Source organism: Athene noctua, chromosome Z, assembly GCF_965140245.1.
Source record: "Athene noctua chromosome Z, bAthNoc1.hap1.1, whole genome shotgun sequence".
NCBI lineage: Eukaryota > Metazoa > Chordata > Aves > Strigiformes > Strigidae > Athene > Athene noctua.
Window position 1 is genome coordinate 46,470,911 of NC_134077.1, and position 23,774 is coordinate 46,494,684.

A 23,774-nucleotide genomic window follows, 5' to 3' on the forward strand; every position below is an offset into this window, starting at 1 on the left:
TAAGTCCTTTAAGGACCAAAGTTTTAAACTAACTATGCATAAGAGTTCTTTACAGAAGCTGACAGTTTTGTTTATGGTTGCAGGCATTCACTGTGACAGTGTGTGTGCTGAGGGACAGTGGGGTCCAAATTGCTCATTATCCTGTTACTGCAAAAACGGAGCATCCTGCTCTCCAGATGATGGAATCTGTGAGTGTGCACCAGGATACAGAGGCACCACTTGTCAGAGAAGTAAGGACAAAATAAATGCTTTAAAATCTTTGTCTCTCCCTCCCTTACTTGGAATACATGTGATATAATATCATAATGCTTTGTTAATTATAGCATGATGTACTATTGAAGCACTCCTTGATTGGACATTTTGTCAAAATGTATGAATATATGGGAATAAGTATTATGTGAAATTAAGAAATGTTTCCAACTGGTAGTGCTCCTCTTGTTATGGTACAACTTCACTTTTATTCCCTGTCTGTCCCATGATGTCATTATGTCTAAGAAACAAATTTGGTAGAGGATTCCATTCTAAAGGCAAGCATTTCCAAATGTAATTGATGCACATTCATTTTGTAATACATATTTTGGTAGGTGAATGAGTTTCACAAGCTAGAAATCTTAGCTTCGTGTTGGATCTGGTAGGAATCATTGGCTTAATTATTGGTCTTTTTTTAAACACTTACTTTGAAACAGCAAAGAATGGCCAGTGGGATCAGGCCTCACAGTAAGTAGAGGTTATCATAGGTACCCACAGTTGCATTTGAAGAATTTGTCTCTGTAAAATTTAAATGTCACAAGAAGAGAGATACAGATGAACTGAGGCACATCATACCAGAAACAGGGAGGCAAAAATGAGGTGGTGTGCGCAATACCTATCTTCCCAAGATTTGTCACAGTTTGCCAGTGGTCTAGCTGTCTTCAGCTTGAATTGTTGAAGCTGTGATGGCAAAGTGTTCAGAGAAGAAAAATGTGAGTCCTCTGCACCTGGAGGGTAGTCCTGTTTTCAGAGGAGGTCTCCCAGAAACAGGGTTAAGAAGCAGGTGGAGTAAGGCCATGTAGGCATGCCACTAGGTCCTCCAGAAGGTGCTTAGAAGGCAGGCGACAACATGAAATGGTTACTAGACTGTAGAAGGAGAACCAGAAGAGGATGAAGTCCAGGAATGGCAAGATTTCAAGCTGAAGAATGGGACTGCCTGTGACACTACTAAATACCACATTAGTGTGGCATTAGTATTCCTTGAGCATTTCTAACTAAGTGCAGTAATTATTCTCACTATCTAATCTCTTAAAGCCTCACAGTTAATCAGATAATCCAAAAGCAGACTAACACTACATGTAAAAATGTTTCCTGTGTTTTGGAACTGTGCCTACAACCTGGACAAGAGGCTTCCAGTCCAGTGGCTCTCGGAGCCCCTCTGTGATGGCACCGTCTGGAGGCTGGGAAGACAAAGGTCATACAAATAATTTGGATCCCAGTCAGAAAGTGCCTTTTCAGTAAACAGGAAGACCTTTTGGCACTGTTTCACTTGGAAAAGTTCACCTCTAGAGAGATCTGGCCACATGACTTGTATCAAGTGTATAATTAAACGACTAAAGCTTGAATGAAATTAAAATATTGAAAAGATTCTAAGTTAGTTTTCATCAGTGCTAACTGCTGCTCTGCAACAGGTATTTCTCTTGATGCATTACCTAATATTTTAATTTATCAGGAAATAAGCACCAAGAGGGATTGGAGCAACAAAGAAGGAAATTTTATGTGACAGCCTTTTCTTTTTTCCCATTTTTTTCTTTCTTTTAAGAAACTAGTGCCTTTTGTATAAGAATTAAGTGGACAACTCTGTATTTCTGTTATCAGCTTCTCTAAAAGTTAGGTGATGCATAGCTGTCTGCACCACGTAATGAGTACAGTGGGTACCCAAATGAAAGGATGATTGGAAAAAGTTTGTACGTTTCTCTCAGGGAAGTAATGACTGTTTGTATTCCAAATTAGGAAACACGTAAGAAGTTAAGGTCTGGAATGGCCTTATTCATCTACAGATAAAACTATCCACTCTATTTTTTTGAATTACTTTTCTTCAAATATGTTTTAAAATATGCATTTTTCATGTTGTAGAGGATATATAATGTATAGGCAATTTTATAATATATAATCATAACATATTACATCATTATATTTAAGTTATATAATTATATATTATTCTATCTATCATATAATATAATTTATACAGTATATAAGCATTTCAAACATAGCCAAAGTACAGTGTGGCCAGACAAATAATAGAATGTCAGTTAAGTCATTACTAACTAGAATATAGTAAACCCTTGAGGAAGATGACCAAATCTCCTTTCTTGAGCGTCAAGCACTGAACTGAGTGAATAATAACCACCACTGCAACTCTTGTGTATTTAGAAAGCAGACCTAATTTAAAGTCAGGAACAAGTGCACTGAAGAGTAGTTCCTGGCTGTCATAGGAAGTGCAGGATGCAATGACACTTTGTTCTTTCTGATTCCAGTTTGTTCCCCTGGGTTTTATGGACACCGCTGCAGCCAGACATGCCCCCAGTGTGTACACAGTAGTGGTCCCTGCCACCATATTACTGGCTTATGTGACTGCTTACCTGGATTTACAGGAGCCCTCTGTAATGAAGGTACAAGTTGGAATAAAGACTTTTCTGGGATGCAGGGACCAAGCACTGTAATAATGTTCATTCCATCACTTGGAAACTATAAAACCAATAGATTTTCTGTTGTAGTATGTGCAGTTTATAAATAAGGACTCTTGAACAGGTTTAAGCTGTTTGAACATTTGATCCTTAAGTATGAAACCCACTGTATTCTTATTTGTATTATTTGTATAACAAGTATATCTAATGGGCTTACCAGAATTTCTAATGCCTTACTTTAACATTATACTAAGCGGTATGTTTCTTGATCTAAATATCAGTTGTTTTCTCTTGAAATAAAGAAAATACAATCTTGTTCTGATTCCAAGGAGTTCTAACTCTGACAACTTGTTCTCAGTATGTCCCAGTGGCAGATTCGGCAAAAACTGCATTGGAATATGCACCTGCACCAATAATGGAACATGTAATCCTATTGATAGATCCTGTCAGTGTTACCCTGGCTGGATTGGTAGTGACTGCTCTCAGCGTAAGTACCTGCTTTTTCCCTTTATTTTTAAAACAATCAGGGTTTGGCTATTTAAATTCTCTACTTTTTGCTAAAGAAACATTGTCTAAGTCAGAAATGAGGACTTCATAGTGTATAAGGAAGAGATCCTCAACTTTTCTGCATTTCATCGGCACTGTCAGAAGCACATCTGCACTATGATTTTTCTAGTAAGTGGGCCGGAGCATACCACCGGAGCAATCAATTTTCAGTCTTCCACGGCCCAAAGAAGAGTTGTAGAGAAGCTGGATCAGACTTGTTTCAGAAGTGCACTGTGAAAAGGCAAGAGGCAGTGCTCACAGTTTGCAGCAAGGATGACTTTTACTAGATACAAGTTAAAAAATCCTTATTGTGGAAGTGGTCAAGCTCAGCAACTGTCCAGAGGAGCTCTGAAGTCTCCAGCCTGGAAGAGGTTGTGAAATGATCATTGTTGAAGATCCTGTGACTAGGTGATGCTGGAGGTCTCTCCCAACATGAAAAAGTCTGTGAGTTGATGAGTCTTGCCCTGCAGAGAGGGTTCTTGATCTGTTGTTTACTTGTCTGTAATTATTTCGTCTTATCACAGTAGTGTTGTGAACATGCCAGGGCTTGTATCCTCAGGACAGTCTTATGAATAACAGAGGTACTGTTTTACAGATAAGGAGCTGAGGCACTGAAATACAGGGTGTTTTGTCTTGCTACAGTTTCATAAAGAGCTACTGGCAAGGCTCAGAACAAAGCCAAGATTTTCTCACATAGAAGTTAGTGCTCTGGCTGCAACACCATCCTTATTTTTGTTAAACGTTTGAACATTTTGTTACGAGCTTTTTCAGTATTACTTTCTTAAGTGTTTATAACTTTCTGATGGATTTCTCTTTCTTCCTTTTATAAATGTTTCACAGATACCCATTTTTAGTGTAATTCTACCTCACTCAATGAGTACTGGCTTGGTGTGCTAAACACAGTGAAGACTTCGTTACTGACTTAAAAAGGAGAAGGGCTAGGCGCTACTTTGCATGTGTCCTGTAGAGTTTTATTAAATAATTAGGCATTCTCCGGATGCCTTGCTGGGTCTATGCAAATTACTAATGACAGGAAATAAATAAATAAATAAATAAAGTAAAATTCTCACAAGAATCGTACCCAATTCCATAAGGTACCAAAATCCATACAGTCTGGAAGACATGCATGCCGAAATTTCAGTCAACCCATTTTTATGAATAAAAGAAGCTGCACCAGACCCTGATATGTCAGAATTCAAAAGGCATTGTGCTGGGGTTTCCAGGGAGGTGCGCTTGCTAATAACATGCCTCATTGCTTTATATAATTTACGATTTGACTGGTCTAGGTTAACTGGCTCTGTACCAGTGCAATGTAACATCTGGTCAGTTTGGAAAAAAAACTTTGCTGGTTAATTCTGCAAAGTGATTAGCATGCACAACTCAATATGATACCAAAATAAATCTTGGGCCTATTCCTGTGGAAGCCAGTAGCAACAAAGGTCCCTGTTTTTATGGTAAAATAAGTAGGTAGTTGGGAGCGTAGCAGAATAGGGGTATTTAGGAGGAGGAGGGACTTACTCACTGAATCAATAACAAGAAAATGGTGCCAGCAATATGAATGGAAGTGTCTGCTGAGGCTGTGCTCATGGACTGTAACAGAGGAAGTTTATTTGCTTTGTATAAAGGCCTTTCGTTCACATGGAAAATAATGATTCCATTAATTTCTTTGGGAACTAGCGACCTTTTTGAAACTTCTGACCTTTTCTCTGTATGTGATTTACATTCCTTCTTAGTTGACCACTAATTTCAAACACAAAACTGTAATAAAAATTATTACAAGGCACAACTGAAGTGGAAACAACAAAAAAACAAACAATACCTTTTTTTTAATAGAACATAGCATATTAATGAAGTGAAATTTGGGCGAAGATAATGCTTTGCAAAAATACAGCCCACACATAGATGAGTCATTATGCAAATAAAGGATTCAGGAGTTCTTATTGCTCTCAGACAGGTCTCTGGACAACAAATCAGTAAACAACATGGAGTTACCAGCCCTTTTTAAATTTACACAGGAATGAAGCTAAGGCTTCCATGTCTGACCTGTGTCTTGTCTCCTATGAAATACTTGTGCTGTACTTCCACAAAACTATTCTTAAATTATGCATCTCTTTACTAAAAGAAGCAAAGACCCCAAGACGTGAATCCTAATCAATAGAAAGGGGCTATTCTTACAGTGCCCTCTGCACTTAGTGATACTGTGACATGAAGAAAATGGATTTGATGGATGAACCACTTGGTGGATTGGCTGGATGGCTGCACGCAAGGAGCTGTTGGTCAGCGGCTTGATGTCCAAGTGGAAAGCAGCGATGAGGGGGATACCTCAGGGGTCGGTGTGGGGACTGGTACTGTTTATCGTCTTTGTTGGTGACACGGGCAGTGGGATTGAGCGCACCCTCAGCAAGTTTGCCAGTGACACCCCGCTGAGTGGTGCGATCAGCGTGCTGGAGGAAAGGGATGTGCCATCCAGAGAGACCCTGACAGGCTTGAGAGGTGGAGCTGTGCAAACCTCATGAAGCTCAGCAAGGCGAAGTGCAAGGTCCCGCACATGGGTCAGGGCAATCCCAAGCGCAAACATGGGCTGGGTGATGTGCGGAGAAGGAACTTGGGAGTGTTAGTGGATGGAAAACTAACTGTGAGCCAGTAATGTGCGTTTGCAGCGCAGAAAGCCAACTATGTCCTGGGCTGCATCCAGAGAACCATGGCCAGCAGTTCAAGGGAGGTGATTCTGCCCCTCTACTCTGCTCTTGTGAGACCCCACCTGGAGCACTGTGTTCAGCTCTGGGGTCCCCATCATAAGGAGGACATCGAGCTGCTTGAGCGAATTCGGAGGAGCACCTCTGCTGTGAGGACAGGATGAGAGACTTGGGGCTGTTCAGCTTGTTCAGCTCTGGGGAGACCTTATAGCAGCCTTCCAGTACTTAAAGGGGGCCTACAGGAAAGATGGGGAGGGACTCTTTATTGGGGAAAGTGGTGATAGGACAAGGGACAATAGTTTTAAACTGAAAGAGAGTAGATCTAGCTTAGATATAAGACAGAAATTCTTTATGTGAGGGTGGTGAGACACAGGAACAGGTTGCCCAGAGAAGTTGTGGCTGCCCCCTCCCTCCCTGGCAGTGTTCGAGGCCAGGCTGGACGGACCTTTGAGCAACCTGGTCTAGTGAAAGGTGTCCCTGCCCATGGCAGGGGAAATGGAACTAGATGATCTTTTATGTCCCTTCCAACCCAAACCATTCTAGGATTCTGTGATGATCTTTTGCTGTCTCTGAATAGTAACTAGCATTTTGGAACCATTTCACTATTCTAATGGCAGTACACAGTATCAAATTCATTCACGATGACATTTTCTTAAAGCAATCAGTAAAATTGTATTTGGCCTTCTATTCTTACATGGCTTTCTCTATGAGAAAGATGCTATGTGTGTCCTGGTTACTAAGTATCAAGTATGTATCACTGTTTTCTTCCACACATTCAGTCTTTTTCAGCACTTTTGTATTTAGAGTAAAACGATTCCTTAGTTAAAGAACAAAATAATCTGTGGCTATTTACTCAGAATTGAAGCTGCCGAAAAAATGTATTTAAAAGAAAAACAGCAAAAACCAAGAGATAAACAAAGTGGTGCTCATATGTGAATGTAAGTAGCTCTATTCATGAGTATCAAGGATCTTGGTCATTTGAGATTCATTAATTGCTCTGAGTTGTTTTAGCTTGCCCACCTTCCCACTGGGGACCAAACTGCATCCACACGTGCAACTGCCATAATGGAGCTTACTGCAGTGCCTATGATGGGGAGTGCAAATGTACCCCGGGATGGACTGGCCTGTATTGTACACAAAGTAAGTGACTTTTGTTACCCATTCTTAGTCTAAAAATCACTGACAGAGTTTTCCTTCAGTACTTTCACGCTTTAATCATTGATTTCTTCCCATGCTGCTGGACCTTTTTTGATCCAGAAGGTGCAACACATTACCTCCATGGTTGCAGGGGAGGCCCCTGTGTAAGCACCGAGAGAGTGCTGGGCACTACATTTGGGCTCCCATTTTGCCGGCCTTCAGAGTAAGACAGCTTCTGGCTGCAGCCGGGCATCCCTGTGAAAGAGTCTGGCATGTACGAATGCAGGATGAATGACTCAGACATTCACAAGCTGCCACTGCAGATGTGTGGTTATGGCTGCAGTTTGAAGCATGGGTGGTGTCAGCTCTGCAGGCATTCCCCACAGGGTGGGATGACACTACCATGTAATTCCTTCTCTCTTTGAAACCTCCCCAAGGAGTACTCTAGCAGCAGGGACCCAACAACCAAGATTGCAAGGTAACACAGAGCTGACTAAAGCCATGAGAGTAGCTTCTGTCTTAGCTGTGGCCGTGGTCACTGAGGCACAGTCCCTGTTGTCACTGCAGAGTGATCATATAGTACATCTTCTGTCTGTTAATTGCTACCTCAGGGGGGCAATTGGAAGAGCTCTAGCTCAGCACCTGTAATTCAGACACTGACATAGAAGCTACTTTATTTGGAAATAAGAAACGTAACTTCACTAGACTGTAATGTTATAATTTGGTTTGGAATTTTATTCATGTAATTAACACGTTAATGATTTTTTTTTCCAAGAGCTTTTCATTAAAATAAAAATACAAGCTGTGCACTGACTGGGCGTAGGTATACGGCATTTATTGAGAAATAAACATTTCTTAGAGATAGATATTGATAAAGTTGTCTTCTTACCTGTATCATGTTACAGTTTCAATTGGTTTATCTCTAATGCAGACACCCCCACTGTCTGTAATCTGGGCATAGCCATTATCTTTGAACTCAAGAAAAATAAGACTGCTAAACGTGTTTTGCATTCAGTGTTTACATGTTTTTCATAAAATCAGAACTCTTCTTTTCCAAGTGAATAACGTCACAGTGGCAGGAAGTAACAGATATATTATAGGGCCATATGGATGCAGCTCTGTAAGACATTCACTATACTGGTTCAGCTGTCACCTATCATGGTTATTTTGCTTCCTGCTGGTGAATAATGATCTCTTTGTGGTGATATGTCTTGTTCATACTGAAATGGTATCTTGGTGAGGAGCTGAGATACAATATGTTATTATTTTAATTTTTTTATGCTTCAGCATCAACTGTGCAGAAGATATGTCCAAAGGTTCATACATCACTGAACAGACTCCCTGCTGTGGTTCACAAACTACTCTCTCTCTTTCTCATCCTTCAGATATCTTCTTAAACCCGTTTCTTCGAGGATCCCTTCTTGCTGCCTTATTCTCAACATCTGCTGTCCAGACAATTTCTCAACCTCATTTTTATGTAGTTTTTGCCTAACGGTTGTAGGATGCCATGCTGAGTAGCAGGGCTACAGAAATGACTTTTCAATAACACACTTAACCAGAGTATTTGTATTTTATTTCTAGAGCAGTTGTTTCACTCCTTTTCCCCTCCCCCTCCTTGTATTCCAGGATGTCCTCTAGGGTTTTATGGGAAGGACTGTGCATTGGTATGCCAATGTCAGAACGGAGCCGACTGCGACCACATCAGTGGGCAGTGCACGTGCCGCACAGGGTTCATGGGGAAGCGCTGCGAGCAGAGTGAGTAGGGACGGGAATTGTTTGTGCCTGATAGCAAATACTAAACCCTGAGCTGACTCTGTTGTTTTGGCTGGTCTTGTGATACAGCCTCTTGGCTTCAGTGGGAATTCTGATGGAGAAAGAGCTTCAGGAGTTGGACCTAGGCTTTTTCCACACAGACAAAAGCCCACAGTTAGTTATTCAGACTGATTAGGATTGTGATGGCTGTTTCTTTCAATTTGTGTCTACGCATAAGAGGCATCTGTAACAACATTCTAGCTGCTTTGGACACGACGCTAAAAACCCCCACAACTCTGTCATGTAAAAGTAACAAATGAATCCAAGTAATTGTCATTAGCATAAACCACAATGAAAACTAATAGTTAGAAAACTAAGGAAGTTTTTTACCACATCAGTCCTAGTAGATAAAATTAATCTTTGCAGTGGGGTTTTACAATACAACTGGATTATAAAAGTGTAACAGATGGCATTCTGGTTTCATATGTGTGTGATTCTTTACGCAAGAAAATCAAGAACAAATACCACTGATATCAGTGGTGGTATACTGTTGTACAACATTAAAAATCATCAGGCTCATAGGCACAGAACTGTTAATCCCAACTTCTGCTAACACTAGTGGTGCTCCCATACTTCATGCATTATGCTTCAGTGGGACGCAATCCATTCAACCCACTGTTGTGGAGCTTTAAACCTGTCTTTGGCATCAGCATTGTGCACAAGGCTTTGCTTTTGATGTGTGGAGGACACTACTTACTACCCATAACCAGGACTGATTTAGCTGCATCTGGATGTGTTGTGCAGTGGCCAAGATAGCATGGGTCACACTTGGCAGCACAGTGACAGAAGGGGGGGAGGTTACCATCCCTATAGACACACTTTATTCCCTCAGCAGTGGGTCCAGCCCCAGCTGCAAAAGGAGTTATGTTTTTAAGGCTAAAACACATCTATGGTAGAACGACTAAAAAATTGGAAGTGGATTTTTTTTCCCTAAGAAAAAGACAGTTGCAACACAGTCTGAATGGTTTAGAAGAATATATTTATTTCAGTGAAACAATAACGGGCAACATGTAATTATCAGCAATTTGTATTTTCTTATTCTACTCTGATGATTTCAGTGTGTCATTTCAAAAGAGCAATAATATTTAGGAAAAGAGAAACTTTTTAAGATCCTCTCTTGATGTTGTGGTATCAAGAATTAGTTTTGAATACTTTGGCAAATCTAACTTTATTATTATGTTTTATACATTTTCTATTTTATACTATAATTTTATAATACTGATTTAAAAATACTGAACTACATGTTTTGGTACTTCTGAATTTGAACATCAGTTTAAAATACTGACTTTTCATTCCAATCCAGATTTCAAAATGACTAAATACATTATGGCATGATGGCTTTTGCCCAGCCATTGACTTCAGTAGCTGTAATCTTGTTTTATTGAATGTAACCAAGAGAAGGAGAAGGTATAAGATAATGTAATCAAGAGAAGGAGAAGGTATAAGATATAAGCATGAAATTCTGCATGAGTCTGATTTATCAAGACTGCAAAGAACATTTCTCTGGCACCTATTTTGTTACATTATCTTGTAAATACATAGTACATAAAAGTGAGTTATATTCTTTTTAAAAGCCAAAACCAAATTAATACAGTCACAAACTCCTGAGAGATTTCAGAAAATTGTGTCTCAGAAGGTGAAGAATGCCACACTTCCTCAAACCATCAGAACTACAATAATGTAACAAGCCACACAGTAACAGAGGTGGCACTGTAAAAGAAACAATTTTTATCAGTGTAGGATAATTCTCTACCATGATAATTACACGATGTAGGAGACAGTTTGCTCTGTAATTTATGCAAATAATTCTGGGAGATAAAAAAAAACATGTAAAACACTTCCAATTAGCTTATTTTTCATAATTTAGCATTTTTGTACTGTAGGTGGTTTCTCAATGTATACATTACAACATCAAAGTATGCTGCAAGCAGCCTAGGACCATTTTTATTTTTATATAAATGCATAGTGTATATTCGTCTCATTCTTACAGCTTTTAGCTTTTGCTCTTTTACCACGTCAGCATATCTGTCATATGACATGACAGCAGGCAGATATCTGGCTCCATTCATGTGGTTATGTGATTTTTCAAGCACGGGGATATGAGTAACCTGGGAGTCCTGACATTCTGGTGTGGAACTGGCACCTTGTTCACATTTTGTCCATTTCTTCACTGGCTTCTACCCTTTTAATCTTTTCTGTTTTGGGTTTGTTTTGTTTTGTTTTTTTCCTTCCTAATTTAACTGCCTTGGTGGCAGCAAAATTACAGGTAAAGGAAAATCACTCCGGAATACAATTTCCTTCTTTTCCTCTCCTTTCCTCCACATACACACACACATATATATATACACACACAGAGAGGACTACTTAAGAAAATCTTTTCCATAGACATCTACCACTAGTAACACATTGCCATCTGCTGGCCATGTACAAAATCGTGTGGGTTTAGGAACGAAGGGTAGCATTTATGGTGCTGTAGATCTTTAACAGCAAAACATTTAAGAAGTACTGACTATGTCTGATTTTTATTTGCACTTATTTTCTGTAGAGTGTCCTCAAGGTACGTATGGGTATGGATGCCGGCAGATATGTGACTGTCTGAACAACTCAACCTGTGACCACATGACGGGAACATGTTACTGCAGCCCAGGCTGGAAAGGGGCCAGGTGTGATCAAGGTAAAGCCTAGATGCAATAAAATTATTGTAATTGTTTTATATACAACTTGGATTAACCTATTCGATGTTATCTTTGTATCATTCATTAAGTTAATCTGACAAGGCATGTGTGTTTTAAGTAGTCCATTCTATTAAATTATATATGTTCTGTAGATTTTGTAAGCATTAGATAGTGATAGTTTATTGGAGCAAAGCACTCAAGTGTAGATTGCATGAAATGTTTTACAGTGCTGTGCTGTCCAAAGCTGCTGATAGAGCATGTGCTTTACCTGCTCTTTGCTTTTGCCTAAAGAATGTCCTTACTTTTTCAATTCCATGAAAGTATCTCTTTCTGTGAAGAAGATTTGTGCTTTTTCTTAAGGCTAGGATTGTCTTCATATTTGTTTCTGACATAGTTCCGATTTGGCATTATTAAATAAGTTAAATTATTAGCAAAATTTAGAAGTGAAATATTGTCTTCTGCTCCTGACACATAAACTTCTGAATTTATGCCACATATTTGAATTTGTTCTTGTATTTCAGCTGGTGTAATTATAGTGGGAAACTTGAACAGTTTAAGTCGTACCAGTACTGTCATCCCTGCTGACTCTTACCAGATAGGAGCTGTAGCAGGCATCATCATTCTTGTCCTGGTTGTGCTCTTCCTGCTGGTGCTGTTCATCATTTACAGACATAAGCAGAAAGGAAAAGAAACAAACATGCCTGCAGTGACCTATACCCCGGCTATGAGGGTCATCAATGCAGATTATACCATTTCAGGTAAGTAACATTTAGAACAGGTTTTTTTTTTTCTCCATCTTATGACTTTGTGCTTTTTTAGCCAAGGTCTGAGGGGGTTCAGATCTGTCCCTAGCAGGGCTTGAATGTGCCCATTTCACCTTTTCACATTAGTGAGGGCTGTGGTGAGCAGAAACATACTTGATTTTGAAAAGGCTGTCTTCTACAGTTGCGCCTGGTAAGAAGACGACTGACACACTGCTCTCAACTGCCTCTCACAGGAGAGCAGTCCCTGAGACCACACAGACAGTGGTGCTGGTGGACTGGGCACATGAGACCAGTGGGATGTGATGGTAGAGTTGGGTGCTTACCTTTCAGCTGTCAGAGACAGTTCACCCCAAGTTCAGAAGAATGCTGCTCCAGCATCCATAGCTGCTTAGTTTGTTCTGCATTGTGGTCTTTTAAACACTGCTTTTGATACTGTGAAGGTGGTTTACCCTGGTAAAATGTGTTCACTGTAATGAAAAAGTGACCATGCATCTCAGTGTGAAACCTTTTGCACCCTCAGATGTTTTTCTGCATTCAACAGTCGAAGTATGGACATTTCTGTTCCTCTGTGCCTGTTTTTAAACAGAATTGGAAAGTGTGGAAAAATGTGGTTTCTACTGAGACTTTTAATTTAATGCCAACAACTTGAATACAGAAAGACTGCAGTAACTGTAGAAAATCAGAATTTCACACGAGCTGTGGCAAGGTTCTGTAGAGAAGCAGATAGCAGAGTGGCTGGAATTTGAAACAGGTGAAATGAAACAAAACAGGAGTTTTCGACCTATGAAAGCGCATGTGAGTTGGGATGCAATGGGTACATGAAACGAGGCAAAGCTGTCTTTTGCACACAGCTATTAAGAAGGGCAGCAGGCAAAGAAACCATCAGAAATAGTTGTCGGAGTGATAGCTGATGGCAAAGGTGATGGTGCTCTTGCAGCACCAGAAAACGTTGCTGTGAACTTGATGGTAAAAGTGTCTATAACTAGGACAATGCTGTGACTACAGAGGCAAAAGAGGGCAAGGGACCACAGCAGAAAGAGACATGAGCAAGTGACACTTTTGAATGCTCTTTGCTGAAAGTGAGGATGTGACTAGTCAGTTACTGCTCCATATCTCTTAATTTCTTTAAATGAATGCAAGATTTTTAGATTTTTTTGAGAAACTCTAAATCAGATTCTCCAATCAGTGCAACACTGTCAAAAACATAACCTGTGAAAGAATTGCTATATTATTTTTAGTTGTTTATTTCCCTTTCTTTTTCTTTTCAGAAACCATCCCTCACAGTAATGGCGGAAACGCTAACAGTCACTATTTCTCTAACCCTAGTTATCATACCCTAACTCAATGTACTACCCCACCTCATGTCAACAACATCGACAGACTGACCCTAGCAAAGGTAAAGCATAAAAATCTGGATGCTTCTGTGTAAATTGGCGTTTGTTTTATTTTACTTTGTTCCCTAATGTTTCATATTTGGTTTATTTTTGCTTTCCCTGATTGTAATCTGGAAATTTAGCAACTTCCATCAGTTTCAGTTTCTGTTACCTGTCTTTCTGTGAAACAGGCAAAAAACAATCAGCTGTTTGTGAACCTTAAAAATGTGCAACCTGGAAAACGAGGAACTGTCATGGACTTCACAGGAACACTGCCTGCAGACTGGAAACATGGTGGCTACCTCAATGAGCTTGGTAACCAAAAAAAAAAGGAAAAAAAAAAAAAAAAAAAGGAGGAGAATGTGAATACTATACATTCTGTTTGGGATGGATTAGAAAGCAGGGATGTTTGTTTTCCTGGTTCTCCACTCAGGGTAGTACCAGGCTTGTTAGACTGTGTGTGAGGTTCAGAGTTACGGGTTTGACCTTCCTTTAAGGCAGTACCCCCCTGGAGATGAAAAAGTGAATCCTTGTGAGGAACAATTAATCGGTTTGATGCCTAGTGCAGACATGATATGCAAAATGTCTCGTACTACTTTTATTAGAAGATTTGCATACTAATTAGTTTCATTCAATGAAACTAATAGTTTGAAACTATGAATTAGTTTCAAACAATTGGTAGGGTATTGTACAATAAGGGTCTACTTTGGCAAAATTGCATATTCTTGTTAAATAAATGAGAGCTTGCATATCCTTTTCTTTTTTTAAATCCACACCAAATGGAATCGGTGCGTTAAAAAGTAGTTTCTCATCTCTGAGCTGCTTCAGATGTAAATTCTAGGGGCATCTTCCCAGCTAAACCTCCTCTTTGCTAAAAGACAGAGCATTGTCCTTAAGAAGAAAAATGCCCAAGAAGTGGTGAGAGTTGCTTTATCCTGCTTTATGATATCTTTGCTGTCTTACCGTCCTTACCCAGTCTCCTGCATTCCAAAAAAGACTGGATTGCACGGATTACCTCTCTGACCAGTGAAAGCCTTAAAAGGGACTTTCAGTACTAGTATAATTCAGATAATTTAATTACCTTCATTTTTGGTCCTAATCGGTATCAGATTCTGAGAATCAGAACAACAGTATGCAGCAGTTTCTTCCTGCGCATCCCCAGCCTTCGTCAGGCTCAGACCTGAGTTTTCCTAGAAAATGGGTTTCAGTCATAATGCTTGAGTGTTCACATTTTCTTAAGACCATTTGTACCAGCACTTAAGACTCTTAAGAGATATTGGCTGTGGTTAATCCACTGCAGTAGATCTTGATTAACAGGGAGATCTAGAGGACTGGATGAATGCTGATGTTATATCTGTTTTCTAGAAGATCAGATGGGATTACTAGGGTATCTCTAGTAGGCATTAGTCTTGGTGAAAACAGCAGAACAGCTGACATGAGATCTGATAAATAAAAACAGGGTAGGAGTAAAATTAATTGGTTTAGGTCTGTTCAAGAAACATGACTTAGTCCTTGGAAACTATGCATTTTGTTTATAGAGATACTATACAGGTAAAATGATTTTAGGCTTTTGTAAGGCTTCTAGCATTGTATCACAGTACAATCTGATTAAAAAATTAGCACTCCATAATATCAATCAAAGCTATTTGAATGGATTAGTAACCAGGTAAGTGACAGGCCTCTGAGGACAGTTGTCAGGCATTGCTGATTACCTGTGTTTATATTGAGAGAAATCTGTTGCTAGCACATAACTGCAAAGCTGTAGACTTAGGTGCTAAGTGTTAGGCCATTCCTGCAGCAGAAGGGACTGGAAGAGAGTGACCTTGGACAACACAATGGGAATCATTAACTGTGCAAGCACAGTACCAAGAATTGGAGTAAACTTTGCATACTCTCAGATTTTCAGGTCAAGATGGGATGCCTTTCTGGTCGAAACAATTTATCCAGACAACAAATATGCTTTAATCAAACAGCAGTTATTAGAGACTCATTCAAGAGTAACTGGGGGAAGCATAATGCCCTGTGACATCTATGAGGTTCCCTTATGACCTTAACCACCTTCTCGGTTTGGGAAGCTACTGTTTGAAAGTGTGCAGACAAATAGCAACAATGCTTCTGTAACCCCATGCCGGGAAGTTTCACAGTGCTTATAAAAGAATTATTCTGCTAAGGTAGCCATTAGTCCCAAAGCAAATCTTAAGGCTTTAGCAGCTGTTATCTAACCACTTTTCTTTGATTTTAAAACTACTGTGGCTTTTATATCGTTTTTCTTAGGTGCTTTTGGACTTGATAGGGGATATTTGGGAAAGTCCCTGAAAGGTGAGGTTATTTTCTGATGCATTTAAATGAAATGACGTAGACGTTCAGTTTACTCTTCTCAATTATCTTTTGTTTCTTTGTGAAGAGAATATAAAATAATTTTAGACGAAATTATTCCTAGACACTGAATCAATGAATGAAGTTTGTTTACTTTTTTTTTTTGTTTTTTTGAGGGAAGGGTCTAAAACAAAACCACCACCACCACCACCACCCCCCCCAAACCAAACCAAGTCTTTCTAAGTCCCCTGTGTGTCACATAGATCAAATGTTTCTGTAATGATCAAGTCATGAAATGGCTCTGTTCTAGACAGCAGAAGGGGGATGGCCCTTGAATTCAGCCTAGTGAAACAGGTAAGGATGCCTCTGATGAAAGGCTTTAAAAGAGAACCAATTTCTCTTGCAACTGGCCTGGTCAGTGTAGAACTGCATGACTACAAGCTGCAGTGCTTCATCACATTCAGTGCAGGCCTTCAGAAGGGATATCAAAATAGGAATACATAGAAAGAAAGGCGAAGCTTCAGAAATTCAGGGTAGTGGTGATATTTTCATCTTTTGAATTCTGCAGTTTTCTCATAAGGCTTTATACTGGACCACTTATACTGGCGTGTGCCGCTATTTTTGTTACATGATTAAGGTATGGCAAGGGTGACTAGAATGCCTGGATGTCTAAACAATGAAAAAAGTGCAACTAAGTCCATATGAATTATGTATGAGTTAAATATGTAGACAAAAGCAGCTGGTTTTTCACCTTGTGTGTAATACAAGACAGTTAAGATGAAGGAGTGATTTATTATCCCTGACATTTCTTGGAGGATTAGGGGAAGGCCAATTTAAAATACCTTAGAAGAGTCACAGTTGTGAGCACCTAACCACTGAGAGGTTCACCAAGGTCAGTCTTACACTAGATACTCAGAGTTGGGAACAAGCTGAGAAAGTCTCAGCTCTAAAGCTTAAATAACACAGCATATCACAAAACAGCACAGAGAACAGAGTAACACGGATGCCACAAAATCTCTTCCCAGCATAACAAACTATGTCTTCTCTTAAACTACAGTTACCTGCCCTTCAGCTAAATCTTGAAGTGACAAGCCACCTGGTGTTTCCTTTTCAGTTCACCTATGTGCACCTTATGGAAACTTAGGAGAAGCTGGTTACTCTTTCAGTGTGGCTGCATACTCAAACCACAAACACCAAACAGGCCATCTCTAGAAGTTACCACCTGCCCAGACATTGCTGTTGGGAACAGTCTTAGATCTTCTAATAGTGTCCTGAGTTCAGCACTTGAAGAGGCAAAAAGTATTTTGAAGTGCCCATTAAAAACTGATTCTACACATTTTTTGTATTTATTGCTAGCTATTTTAACCAGAATTGAAGGTGCTTGGACTTTGCAACAAGAATTTGCTGATGTCAAGACTAAGGCCACAAAAGAGCATAGCAATTAGAATTGCTTTCCTTGATTTTGCTGTATAACAATTTTGCAGTGTTATGAAGGGTTTCCATTTAAATATTTATGACTGACTTTTTAGAGTTCAAAATTAAAGAATGCCCTGTTTATTAGCAATGTCCATAGTATGTAGCATGCTTGAGAGAGTAATGTATTCTCCTTTTGCAGATCTAGTGAAGAACTCTGAATACAATTTAAGTAATTGCTCATTAAGTAGTTCTGAGAACCCATATGCTACTATAAAAGACCCACCAACTCTTGTACCAAAAAGTTCTGAATGTGGATACGTTGAAATGAAGTCACCAGCACGCAGGGACTCTCCATATGCTGAGATTGCCAGCTCTGCTTCAGCCAATAAAAATGTTTATGAAGTTGGTAAGTACAAAATCTACTCCTAGATGTTGAAGGTTAAGAACAAAGAGCACAGAACTTTTTTTTTCTTTGAATTACGTTAATCAAAACACATGAAAAATCACTGACAAAAAGGACAATATGTTCAGATGCTATTTTCTGAGCAAAAGCTGTAACAACATACTTCTTTTGAGACAAGTGGTGTAATTCACAAGAACAGTGTTTGAAATATGTTCAGCTCTGTTCTGTAACCTAGAGATACCTCTGAATTTCCCTGGTTTGAAACCCTTTCTTTACACAACACCATAAAGATAAGATGAGCATTTGATTGCAGTATAATTCAACTCTAGATTAGGCTGTTAAGTACTGAACACAGCTGGAGTAAGTGTACGGAAGGGATAGAAAATAAGAGTTTCCTCCTCTTGATCTGAAAGAACAGCATCTTCACCCGCAGACACAGTATTTTACTGATATGGGCCCTATCTAGTTACTGCATTACTGTAGTTATTGCAGTTACAGAAAACCTTGGGGTCTTGTGGAATGTTAGTTATCCTAATGGTCTCTGGTCTGGAATAAAGTGTATGCCACATGTCATAGGACACCATCTTCCTTTTCTGTCCCCAATTAGAGATTCCTCTGAAATCCATCAATATCCCCATGGTGCTTCTAAGCATTTTTATAAAACCTTGAAAGTCCCAAATTTGGCCTTTGGGGTTTTTTTTTAGTTTTTCCACACACAAAGGACAGATGCTGTTCTATTTGCTTCTGCCAGTAAAAGCCCACATCTAGGTGTAACTTAGTGTAAACCCCAAACATCTTAACATCAGCCTTTGTTTCTACACCTGCATTTCAGGACTCAGCATGACAAGGCTTTATATTGAAGCAGAAAGGAGTGGATATTTTGTAATGCAAACTGAAATGAAGTACAGTGTTTGCCTTCTGTTTGCCATTTCTAGTGCAGAATGTTTGTGCTCTCTTTTATCACAGAACCTACAGTCAGCATTGTCCAGGGAGCATTCAGCAGCAGTGGACGTTTCAGCCAGGATCCTTATGATCTTCCAAAAAACAGCCATATTCCATGTCATTATGACTTGCTACCGGTTCGAGATAGCCCCACATCCTCTACAAAGGAGGTCAGCAGCGAATGACCCCAAAAGCTGATGTGTAGGACTCTGAAGGGGCAAAGCGGCATGGTTGTACTCCTTCTTCTAATTCGGCATAATTTTTGGCTCTTAATCTGTCCAGCAAACAATTGCTGTACATTAAACAGAATCTCAACATGAGGTTTGTATTGTGTATACAAGGGACAGATGGGCAAATGCCACACTCTGGGGATCCTGATCATTCTTTTTTTCATGGCAGTAAATGTTATAGAAACAGGTATGCAACTCATTTATTCTATAATATACTGGCTTAAAAATACGTTTGCAGATTAGTTTTGATAACATCCCATTTCATCTACTTTAAATATAGACTTCATATTTGTCATGTTTCAGAGTAGAAATACTCCCAGGACAGTACAATTTACCAAATACCACTTTGTACAGGTGATCTGATTCCCTAGTTATGTAGAAGAAAAACTGCTTTGCCAAATTTTACCTTCCATTGTGATCTTTAGTCAAGACATACTAAGAAACAAGATTGGATGGGGATAAGTAAGCACAATACTGCAGTTGTTTGGGAAATCCATTATCAGGCTTTTTCGTCTGCTACTGGCAGTGGGGTATCTTGCTTGAATAGTTTTGGAGATAAAAGCATTGCATACATCAATATTATATGATGCCTCAAGATCTCTTGGTACTCCAGACCCAGCACCAGTCTTCAGCAAATCTTTTGCTATGATTCAGCTCCGTATGTTGCAGTTCTGACCACTACGTCTGCCATACACAAGTAAAAATACATATCAGTAATTCATAAATTATGTAAATTAAATCAGTCTATTTTTATCACCATGGACTGATGTAAGGAGTGGACAAAGGTGATGACTGCTGTAAATCTTAACTGCAAGGAAAGGTTTACGTTTTATAAACAGGTAGTAATGATGACTGTAATATAGAATAAAAATAGTAAAGTGTTCTGTTTTTTTTTCTTAGAAATAACTAAGCAATCTCTGTGCATCCTTGCTAAAAAGGCACCTTTTTTTATAATTGATGTCATGCTTAAGCTGGTCTTTTGCATTGCTAATAATGTGACACATGTACTCCCCATTCTTCATTAACTTGTGTCTCCTCTTTTACTCTGTGTCTGTGTTTCTAGTGATCTAGCTTGTAATTGCAAAAGTATTCTACTTTGCATCCATTTATTTTGCATTTTTGCCAGCTGGACTTTATTTATCTGGTTAAAGGGACCTCTGGGCAGAGGGAGAGGATTAAAGTAAGAACGCATGTCATACTGATGTTTATCGGAGGTAGTTAGCTCATCCATAATAGTTTAACTAAATGAATTGGTGAAAAAAATCAAGGTGTTTTTGTCGAGGATAATTAAAAGAATGCTGAAGGAAAGGGAAAAGCAGTCCCTCTTGAAAGTTTAGCTTATTCTGATGACTATATGGATGGACATCATCTTTCCAAAAGGCTCCCTTCTCTCCCTGCAAAAGAATCTGTTATGAACTGCATAATTCAGAGGAAATTAAATTTGCCAAGGTGTCCATCTGTTGAAGCAAAATTGTCCCCCAAACACATCATCCTAAAAATAAAATGGTTTATATAGACTGGACGTTCTCTTTCAGTGGAAAGTTACCTTTAGATACATAAAAAATGATGTGGCAGTATTACTTTCAGCTGCTCCCGATGTCAGGGATGCTACCTGCTAACGTTCTTATAACCCCAACAGGCCTTTCGAACACCCTGCTCTGGTGGTAACTCTGTAGCTTCTTGTGAATAGAATATCTTGTCTGGAGGACTGTTATATCCTCGACTGATGGGGACTGGATAGGGAAAGGACACAGGCATATAATGGGAAGCAGTAGTCCTCTCTTCTCTTCTGTGTTGGGGTCACATTTTGGCACGAGACCTGTGATGCACTGTAACAATGTGAAGGACAGTTGATAGGTCAGGAGTTCGGTTTACATGCTCTCTGGCTTAACACAGGGCGTGCCATGACCATTTTTATCTGCTAACAGTCTGAGACAAAGAATTATCACTATTGTGACAGCATTGATAAATGACAATTAGATGCCTTTGGAATACAAAATGCAACAGAGGATCAACTGGAAGAAAAACTGAAAAAATTTTTGGAAATTTTTTTAAGAGGAAACGCGGAGCTCACGTAGAAATACAGTTTGCTTTTATTTGCTGTCACTGATGTGGTGATAAATCAGAGATCTGCATCCAGAGACATTGCTGGTGATGTGCCCAAGCCTGAGAATGTATATGCCTGTATGAAGTGCCCTATAAAGGTTTTGGGTTTTGCTGGCTGTGAGCACTGGCTGTTCTGTAATTCCCTGGGCATTTCTTGTGTATCTGTGGAATAAATGATTTTATTATCTTTGGATTTGGCAAGTACAGAAATTAACTGCAAGATTTCAAAAAACAGTTGCCATTTAATCCTTCCATAAGACAAAGTACTGATTGGGTTTGTGTGCATACAGATAACATGCAGAGCTACTGGTATATACATGTGTTTGTACTGTGTGAAACAGACTTTAAAATAAAACCTTTATTTGAAGCCATGAATAGCAAATGCTGTATTTAGCAATTGTGAGCTCACAAAAATTTATTTTCTTACTCCGTGTAAAATTTGGAGACCACTAGATAAATTAATCTTCATAATATAAACAGGTTTTTATATGAAAAAGTGAAGAGCAGAATAAATTACATTTGTTTGAAAATTTCTGGTATGTCACATATCCTCAAGTGGTATATTCAGCCAAATATCCATAAAAATGGATGAGTTTCTGATAATTTTGCCTCTTGTGTATGTTCTAAATATACACATTACCAAAGTCTGCCTTCCTATACGTGTGTAAAACTCTTGCTGTGTAGTCAGCATAAGCAATGTCTGTGTATTTCTGAGCCAGATTTGCATTACATAGAGGTCACATAAACGACTTGTGAATTTACTTCAGTGAATGATTGTTGGTAGACACTCAGGCTGCCTGCAGGGGTAACACATTCTTGTTAAATGGTAGCTGTATATCATTCCAGAGGAGAAAAGCACATGGGACTTGCATTAGCAATCCTGCTGTCTGCTGTACGGCTGGGGAGGCTTGCCCTGGAGTACACACTGCTGTCAGTTTAAGAGACTCCCAGCTCAGTCCTCATGACTGTCACATAGCCCCTTCTGTACATCCCTGTATGTTCTTTAGAGAGTTTAAAGATTTCTGAACACGCATCATATATTGTGGTGGGAATTTAATGAGTAAGTTGATGAAATAATTTTAGCAAACACCATCTACTGAAGAGAACTGGCTTCACCACAGATAGGAAAGAGATGCCTTGCGTCTATGTATTCACATTACAATAGTGAGAAATACAGCACTGAGAACGGAGATAGCTATCGCCTAGCAACTTACCATTTAATAAAGTGCAAAATGCACACAAAGTTAATAGCCAGTTTTAAAGTAAGTAGTGAGTATGAGCTTTAGGTTTTAAATAATGTAGGCATATTAATTCTGGTCATTTAGCAGCATGATGGACCTCAAGGCTTTTAACTGTATCAAAGGTTTTTTAATCACAACACACTGTTACACATAAAATTTGTCCTTATCTTGATCCAGAGAACTCCCATTAATTTTAACTGGAGATGCTCATGCAGATTACAGGGGAAAGAAGATTTCATTCTACTCATACTTTCTGCTGAGACAATCTGCAAAGTCGAGTTAATATTGAAGTGAAGCTAGGATAAAACAAAATCAAGAGTGGGGAATGTGTTAGTCAAAATATATTGGATTTTACATGTACTGTGACTACAATTGAATTTTTTATTAGATATGTGTCCAAATAATAATCCTCATACTGAAGTTCTAAAGTCCAGACTGAATAATAGAGAGCTAATTTTGACAAAAATGCTTTATAGTAAAGATTGTATATATAGTAGTTTAAATGACTGAAAACAAATGGATGCATGTTCATTAATTACTGGACAGAAGATCTTGTCATTTGGTACACACATACTAGTGCTAGAGCACTGAACCTAACTCTTCTATCTTCAGGTTTTTAGCCCACAAACCTTCACTTTGATATGACTGAACTGTAATATATTTTTTAAGAAAACCTATCAAGTACGCCTAGCTTTTTTCTTAGCTGTAACAAAAACGTGTTTTGTTGTGAAAATATATATATTTTCCAAAGATGACCGATGTTCGTCATTCTGCCCTTCACTACCTTTTATTTCACTTCACATACATGTAGGTTAAAATGTAATAAAATTGCTAATGAAAGATGGGAAATGCTTTGAAATTTTTTGGTTTGTTTTTCATTTGCTTAGGATGGATCTTGAAATTGCATGGGAAATATAAAAAAATGCTATCCTTGTCCATACTGGATCACCAAGTAACGTATTTTCTCTCTTATAGAAAGCAAGTGGTTTATGAGATGCTTTGCAGAAAATCGAGGCTGATTTTGAACTGACGAACTTCTGTAATTACTGTCTGTACCTGCAGGAGGAATTAATACCATAAACGGGGCAATGCTTTCAAGACTGTCTCTTGAATGATTAAAAGATTTAGCTGGGAAAGGTGGAGACCTGAGTCGCCAAAAGCAAGGCATTTATTTCCATTTTTCAGTAGGATAATAGCCTTCGATTAACCATGAACAAGTCAGTAACCGAAATACAAGGACAGTATAGAAGGCGGTAGCATTGTAATTTCTGGTTCCTAACTCTGACCCCCTAGGATGAATCCAAAACACTGGCTGGAGATACCTGGTGTGGGAAATTGTTTACTATAATAGTTTAATCAAGGATGAGAGATTAGCAATAAGAACTACTCATGGAAACAGAATGGTTTGGACGGGAAGAAGATAAGGACAGGAGAAACCTGGCAGAGCAAGCCAAGTGCTG

At 39.0% G+C, this 23,774-nt stretch overlaps 1 protein-coding gene across 1 annotated transcript in view; it reads left to right on the forward strand.

Annotated features, from left to right (window-relative positions):
* The window catches only part of MEGF10 (multiple EGF like domains 10), a 106,005-nt gene extending 83,026 nt beyond the window's left edge, over positions 1 to 22,979 (forward strand). Inside the window, exons 14-25 of the mRNA XM_074932252.1 lie at positions 84 to 230; positions 2,508 to 2,642; positions 3,016 to 3,144; positions 6,911 to 7,039; positions 8,663 to 8,791; positions 11,394 to 11,522; positions 12,045 to 12,281; positions 13,556 to 13,683; positions 13,852 to 13,975; positions 15,935 to 15,979; positions 17,592 to 17,798; positions 18,762 to 22,979. Coding sequence (XP_074788353.1) covers positions 84 to 230; positions 2,508 to 2,642; positions 3,016 to 3,144; positions 6,911 to 7,039; positions 8,663 to 8,791; positions 11,394 to 11,522; positions 12,045 to 12,281; positions 13,556 to 13,683; positions 13,852 to 13,975; positions 15,935 to 15,979; positions 17,592 to 17,798; positions 18,762 to 18,922 — 1,700 coding nt within the window. The 3' untranslated portion in view covers positions 18,923 to 22,979. The remainder of the gene's footprint in view (positions 1 to 83; positions 231 to 2,507; positions 2,643 to 3,015; positions 3,145 to 6,910; positions 7,040 to 8,662; positions 8,792 to 11,393; positions 11,523 to 12,044; positions 12,282 to 13,555; positions 13,684 to 13,851; positions 13,976 to 15,934; positions 15,980 to 17,591; positions 17,799 to 18,761) is intronic.
* Positions 22,980 to 23,774: the final 795 nt, after the last annotated feature.